Source organism: Culex quinquefasciatus, chromosome 2, assembly GCF_015732765.1.
Source record: "Culex quinquefasciatus strain JHB chromosome 2, VPISU_Cqui_1.0_pri_paternal, whole genome shotgun sequence".
In the NCBI taxonomy this organism is placed as follows: domain Eukaryota; kingdom Metazoa; phylum Arthropoda; class Insecta; order Diptera; family Culicidae; genus Culex; species Culex quinquefasciatus.
The window spans coordinates 52,032,591-52,039,804 of NC_051862.1; the positions used below are offsets into that span (position 1 = coordinate 52,032,591).

The following is a 7,214-nucleotide window of genomic DNA, read 5'->3' on the forward strand; positions in this document are numbered from 1 at the left end:
ATGCAAAATTGCTACTTTTGACTTCGTTGAGCAAAGTTTCACCCAAATAAAAAAAGTCCCAAATTAAGTTATTGACGAAATCGTAGAGAACTATTCTATAGCAGTTATTTTATTTTTTATTGAAATTTTTATTTGAGGAGTAAAAACTTTTGATATAATAATAATAATAAGCCTAGTCTATAAGTGAAAATTTGTTAAATAAAATAATCTGGTTTGTTACAGTTTGAAAGGGTACTCAAATCCCCCATGTAAAAAAAATATATATTAATAACACAGCTCGACATTTTTGAAGTTGATTTCAGTAAACGCCGCAGTTTCATCAAGGCATGATAGATTTGGGCTTCCTGAACATGCTCCAATTGACAGAATAACATTGAAGTGGTTTTCCTGCCAATCATTAAAATTATAAATTTGGGAACAAATTCTATGGAATTTATACCCATTTATACCCAAATTTACAATTTTGTTTATTTGCAGAGAATTCACTACAACCTGTTGATTGGAGCGTGTTCAGGGATCCCTATCTATCATATCTTGACGAAACTGAGGCGTTTACTGACATCAACTTCAAAATTGTCGAGTTGATTTTTCCATTCTTTACCCTTGTAGGAGCGCTAGGCCCGGCTCCAGGAGGGCTTGTTGATTGTCCAACCTTTCCACTGTGTTGCAGGGAATTCCGTGGCACAACACAGCTTCAAGGCGACAATCGGCGAGTGGACTGTATTCACGACTTTTCTCAAGTGGACTCCTTTGGCCAGGATGCAAGAAAACAGCTTGTTTCACGATGTTAACTTCTATATTTACAAGCTTAAACTGACTTACGGACTAACAAATTCATTGGGTTTTAACCTAAAACTTCGGCATTTCTTCCCGAATCTTCTTTGCATTCTAGCAACAAAAACATTCTTATTCTTTAATCTCCTCTCGGGTGCGCAATCCTTTTTCCCTAAACCATGTACACGCCACTTCTTCTTTTCATTCATTCATTTCTTTCATTCCTATTCCCTGCTCTCCTATTGGTCTGTTTGCGCAAGCTGCCTACTCAGACGTGCGCTGCGCGTCCTTGAGCCTATTGTGTGCTGTGAGATACATGAATGAAATATGTGTGAAAGGGAAAGGACACGAATGGTGAGTTGGTCTGCGGTTATTTACATGCTATTGTTTCTTTTCTTCTTCAATGTGTGGCGTGTATGTGCGGGTACATTTGTGTTGTATTATGTGTTTGAAACAATGGAAGGATTAACTGACACTGTGGAAATGGATGGATTATTCTTGCAAATTTACTATACCTGACACTGTTAAAAAAATCATATCGGTTGGAAACTATATCTTCTGAGCTGAAAATTGGGCAAATTAAATCTACTTTGGCGTTGGCGCCAACATACTCCCGCCGGGCAGAGATGGAATCTCTGTGACCTTAACCAAATTTGCATTATCAATGATTGGCAGAACAGCAATCTTATGGATTGCCCGCTTGTACACTACTGTGCCGATCTGTACTTCGACCGTACGCACCAAATCATCTTTCCCGGGGAAGGTTTTTGTGATTTTTCCCAACTTCCACACCTGCACGGGCGCATCTTTTTCTTCTAGCAAGACAATCATACCTGGTTTGATGTTGGCGGATTTAATTCGATTCTTACCGCGGGGTTGAAGGGTTTGCAAATAATCGCGATGCCACTTTCTCCAAAACTCATCGCGCAATCGCTGCATGTACTGCCAGCGACTGAGCCGATTTATCTGAACACCTTCACAACTGGGTTCAGGTACGGCGGTCAGGGGACGACCAATCAAAATGTGTCCGGGGGGTAAGAATCTCTGAATCATTAGGTTCTGAAGAGGTAGCATAGAGAGGACGTGAATTTAAAATTCCTTCTATCTGAGTCAGAACTGTAGCGTACTCTTCAAAGGACAACTTGGCTTCCTTGAGAGTTCTCTTCAAATGAAATTTGGTACTCTTAACGGCGGCTTCCCAAATACCACCAAAGTTGGGGGCTTCGGGGAATGAACGACCAATTAATTTCACGAGGCTGACAGAACTGAGCGATTTCATCGACTGTGACTTGGGACTTCAACAATTCATAGAGCTCATGTAGCTCGGTTTTCGCTCCGCGGAAATTGGTTCCGTTATCGGAGTGGATTTCTCGGGAAGTCCTCGACGACCTACGAAGCGTTTCAGAGCTGCGAGAAAAGTCTCTGTACTCATATCTGAAACGAGTTCCAAATGTACGGCTCGAGTGACCATACAAACAAACACCGAGATGTAAGCTTTTACGATCTTGGGCTTGTATCGACCTTCCTTGACATAAACTGGACCTGCGTAATCCACACCAGTGACCTCGAACGGCAGAGCTTGGTTGACACGATATGCAGGAAGATTTCCCATCAACTGACTAGCGACCTTCGGGCGAGCCTGAAAACACGTGACGCAACGATGGGTGATTCTGCGAACTGACGACCTTCCGTCGATCAGCCAAAATCTTGTCCTCAAAGCAGCGATCAGACTCTTGGGACCGACATGCAAATTTTCTTCATGATAAGCGCGAATCAAAAGGTCAACTACAGGGTGTTTCGGCAAAATGTAGGGGTGTTTGGAGTGAAACAACAGCGAGGATTGCTGAAGCCGACCTCCAACTCTCAAGACACCGTCCTGGTAGAACGGGTGCAAACCTGCAATCTTCTTGCACGGTTCGTCATTTTGAACACGGTGGATTTCGTCACTGAGTGCTTCGTGCTGAATAATCTTTACGATCAGTTCCAGCGAAGCGCGCAACTCAGGGATCGTTGGGTGAATCATGAACACTCGACAAGACGGATCTTTCTGACGACAATTTTGGATGAAACGCTGCACGTATGCCATCACACGCTGCAGCTTTCTGAACGAACTGAACCTTGTAAACACCGGAAGCTGGTCTTCATTAAACACTGGGGTTGCAATGATCGGACCAAGCTTCAACTCGGGGAGTTCATCATCTGGAATTTCTGGGGGGATTTCCTCATCATACACTTCGATTCTCAGGAAGAATGGGCCTGCCCAGAACTCGGACTTCGACATTAGAGCCTCGGGAAGCATGCCTCTGGAAACAATATCAGCGGGGTTGTCCTTTGACCTGACATATTTCCAAATAAATCCTGCGGTGAGCTCAAGAATCTTGGCAACTCTGTTTCGGACGAACACATCGAGCTTCGCCAAGGACTTCTTAAGCCACGCGAGGACAACCTGACTGTCAGTCCAAAGTACGACTTGGCTTACCTTAAACTTGACAGTCTCGAGAACTCTAACCATCATGCGAGCCAACAGTTCACACGCCATCAACTCTTTGCGGTGAATGTTGAGATCTTTCTTGGGCGAACAAACTCTGGATTTGCTGCAGAGGAGGCGAAGTTGAGCTCTACCGTCGGACAAGATGCACCGGACGTAAATGTTTGCACCGTAAGCAACAACGGAAGCGTCGGAAAATCCATGAAGCTCAATCGCGACAGTCGACGGGGTGATAACATAGCGTGGAATCCGAATTTCACTAACCTTGGGGAGGGCTCTACGGAAACACAACCACGACGCCAGAAGATCTCCTTCGACCTTAGCGTCCCATGGCAACTCAATCAACCACAACTTCTGCATGTAAAGCTTCGCAACAACAATCACGGGGGATAGAAATCCGATGGGATCAAACAACCTGCCGATTTCAGAGAAAATACTTCGCTTGGTGAATTCGGTGACATCTTTTGAAAGACGCACCACGAACATAAATTCGTCAGACTGGGGACACCATGTCAGACCCAGTGCCTTGACGACCTCGTTTCCTTGATCGAGGCACACAAGTTTCTCGCGATCAGATTCGGGAACACTACTCAACACTTCCTGGCAATTCGAGCTCCATTTGTGGACACGAAAACCTCCAGACTCAAGCATCTTTCGAATCTGCCGCTGGACGACTACAGCTTCGTCTGCGGAACTAGCACCGGAAAGGACATCATCGACATAACAATCATCACGAACCACCTCGGCTGCTAGCGGAAACTTCTCTCTTTCATCTTGACACAACTGAACTAGACATCTGGTCGAGAGGAACGGGGCAGCTGCTGTGCCGTAAGTTACCGTCTGTAACTCCAGCACGCGGACCGGCTTTGAAGAGTCACTCCTCCACAGAATTCGCTGGAACCTCGTCTGAGACGAGTCGATAAGCACTTGCCGATACATTTTTTCAATATCGGCAGTGAATGCAATGGGGTGTTTACGAAATCTGAGGAGGATACTGAACAAATCACTTTGGACCGGCTTTCCAACGTGGAGAACCTCGTTGAGCGACTTCGCCGTAGAACCTTGCTTGGCCGACGCGTCGAACACTACTCGCAGTTTCGTGGTCGAGCTCGTCGGCCTCAGGACGGCGTGGTGGGGCATGTAGTACCGATGCTGGTCTACATCCTTGGACTCATCAACCTCACGACAATGACCAAGGGTTTCATACTCATCAATGAACTTAGCATACTGCTGCTTCAGACTTGGTTCTCTATTGAGACGGCGCTCCAACAGCAGGAACCGACGAAGAGCGAGCGAACGGTTGTCTGGCAACCCTGAAACATCTTCACGAAACGGTAATCTAACAACAAATCGACCTGACGGTAAAGGTAAGAACAAGATTGTCCGTCAGGCCTGAACGCAAACGCAAAATTTTGCGCCTGTCATAATAGCCTGCCAGTCATCGACCATTGAACAAAGCAACCCCTGCAGATTGTTCGACTGACAGTTGATGGAAAAATCGAACTGGCACAGCGTTCTGCGTTCACCACTGCGTCGAACGGACAATCTTGTTCTTAGCTTAAACGACGATGCGTTTCCACGAACAACTTCTCACATTCATCAACATCAGAGGGTGGGGGCGTTGGATCGGCAAGATCCTCGACCTCCCAAAACTTGGAAATCGTTTGATTCAGCACATCCAACGAAGCGTTGTTCGCGATGTGTGAATGGTTCACAGAATTCTCGATTTCGCCGGAAAATACCCAGCCGAAATGAGTTTCGCGCAACTCTGGCAGACCGTCTGCCAGGTGCAGCTGTCCTGACTTAAGCAGGCTGAAAAACATGGAGGCACCAATCAACATATCAATTCTCTCGGGGACATTGAACTCTGGATCCGCAAGTTGGATTCCCACTGGGATCGACCAGGAGGAAACATCAATCTTCGATCCGGGGATGATTCCAGTCACCTTTGGAACCACCAGACATGCGAAACTGGCGGCGAAGGCCGAGTATCTCGAATGAACGGTTACCCGGACTTTCTCCCTAGCATACATCTTTGACCCACCTACACCAGCGATCGGAACGTACAGCGACTCACGAGGGGCCTTCAACTTGTCGGCAATCCGCTCGAGAGAAAGTTTACTTGCGAGCCACTATCAAGAAGCGCACGGCAAGGAACGGGATCTCCATCGTTCTCGATCAGGACAAGAGCCGTCAGCAACATCACAGTTTTCAAACTCTGGGAATGGTTGGATGAACATGAAGAGTTGAGAGGGGTTTGCTGCTGCAGGTTCTGACTCAGTGTAGTGGACGTGGGAAGGTTGGGAGATTCAGACTGAGGTGTTGTAGGGTTCGTTACTTGGAGGCTTGGGGTTGGTCTAACGCTTTGAGCTTTGAAGAAAGAGTCGTTATGGAGCAAGGTGTGGTGTTTCTTGTGGCAAGTCTGACATTTCAGGTTGCTGGAGCAACTAGAAAGTCGATGACCAGCTCGGAGGCAGTTAAAACATAACTTCAACTCACTAACTTTGGCATTGCGCTCCGGAACTGTCATCGCCAGCAACTTCGAACATTCAAAGTGACGGTGATCCGCCCCACAAACCAGACATGACTTGGCGACCTTTGCAGATGTGGCAGTATGGGATTTTGGGGTTGGTTTGGGCCAAGATGGCTTGGTGTTGCTTTGCTCCTTTGCTGAGCTCAAGACGCGCGAATTTTGGGAACGTTCAAGGACTTGGCACTCGGTTTTCAGAAATTGCAATGTTTGGTTAAAGTCTGGCAACTCACCTTGTTTCTGCGTCCTTTCCCACTGCTGTCTAGTACTATCATCTAAGCACCCTACCACTAGCTTGTTAATGATAAGTCCTGACAGCCTGTCGACGACGAGTCCTTGGTACTGCAATCCGGCGACGTGGCGATCACAGGCTTTGGTGAGCGCCTGCAAGTCCTTGTGGTTTCCCTTGGTGATTGGCTTGAGCTGCAACAATCCATCGATGTGCGTATCCACGATGACACGTTGGTTCTCGAACTGCTCGCTGATCTCCCTCCAAACTTGCTCGTAGTTGTTGTCTTGAATCATCTTTGCGGTGATCAACCCAGCTGCATCACCGACCAGAGCTTTGTCGAGGTGATGCAGCTTCATGGCGTCGGAATCGCGGGTGCGACCGACGAGGTCTTCGAACATGGCCTTGAACTTTGGCCAGTTCTCCGTCTGTCCGTCGAAGGTCGGTATCGGTGCTCGAAGAGGTTGCTGTTGCACGATCACTTGAGGTGCCACTCCGTTGGCACCGACTTGAAAGGGGCCAGCGACCGGCTGGTTGAACATCTCCATCAGCTCTTCGACCAGCACCAGCGTTTCGGTGTGAAGCTGGTCAAACACGTCGAGCACATCATCTTGTTCCTCCTTCTTGTCATTGGCAACCACTTCGATCACTTCACGATGGCGCAACACGTACTCCTGGTAGTGCGCTTCCAGCTTCTTCTCGTACACCTTCAGCGTCGCCTTGGTAATCCTCTGCGGGTTCTTCTTGGCTTCGTCAAGGGCATTCTTAATTTTCGTCACTTTTCCCTTGACCTGTCCTCGCTGATGAATCAGCGACTTCACTTCATCTGGATTCACGGGCTGCTTCATTGGCGTGTGTAACACCATTTTGGCGCCCTCACTTCACTTCACTTTGAGTTTGAGTTCACTTTGCAACCTTTTGCTTGTTGCACTTTTTATCCACGGCGTGGACGCACTTTGTCAACTTTTTGGCACACGAGTTTTTGGTTCGCAAAACACTTTGGCTGTGCTTCACTTTGGTCTCTTTAGACCCACTTGTCAGTTCTTCCTCGCATCCGCTAAAGGCCACTTTCACATGTCCGGGTTGACGGACAACTTTTACTTCCGGTTGGCGACTCTCATTGAACGTTCACAGAATAACGGGTTGAAGGACCATGAAGGTCCGCACTTTTCGCACAATTCCGGTCTGAAGGA

General features: G+C 47.3%; 1 protein-coding gene across 1 annotated transcript; it reads right to left on the minus strand.

Annotated features, from left to right (window-relative positions):
- Positions 1 to 2,071: 2,071 nt before the first annotated feature.
- On the minus strand, positions 2,072 to 5,295 carry LOC119766001. Its single transcript, XM_038250317.1, has 4 exons — positions 4,857 to 5,295; positions 2,636 to 4,575; positions 2,248 to 2,413; positions 2,072 to 2,181 (listed from the first exon to the last, which is right to left on the minus strand). Exons 1-4 carry the CDS (start codon positions 5,293 to 5,295, stop codon positions 2,072 to 2,074), a joined length of 2,655 nt encoding a protein of 884 aa, XP_038106245.1.
- Positions 5,296 to 7,214: the final 1,919 nt, after the last annotated feature.

What these genes read in the sequence shown, in the direction of transcription:
- LOC119766001 (XM_038250317.1), bottom strand. Translation starts at nt 5,295, where the DNA reads ATGTATGCTAGGGAGAAAGTCCGGGTAACCGTTCATTCGAGATACTCG. An exon ending in ACCAGGACGGTGTCTTGAGA is followed by an intron (nt 2,414 to 2,635) that starts GTTGGAGGTCGG and finishes ACGTGTTTTCAG; the next exon opens with GCTCGCCCGAAGGTCGCTAG. An exon ending in TTACATCTCGGTGTTTGTTT is followed by an intron (nt 2,182 to 2,247) that starts GTATGGTCACTC and finishes CTTTTCTCGCAG; the next exon opens with CTCTGAAACGCTTCGTAGGT.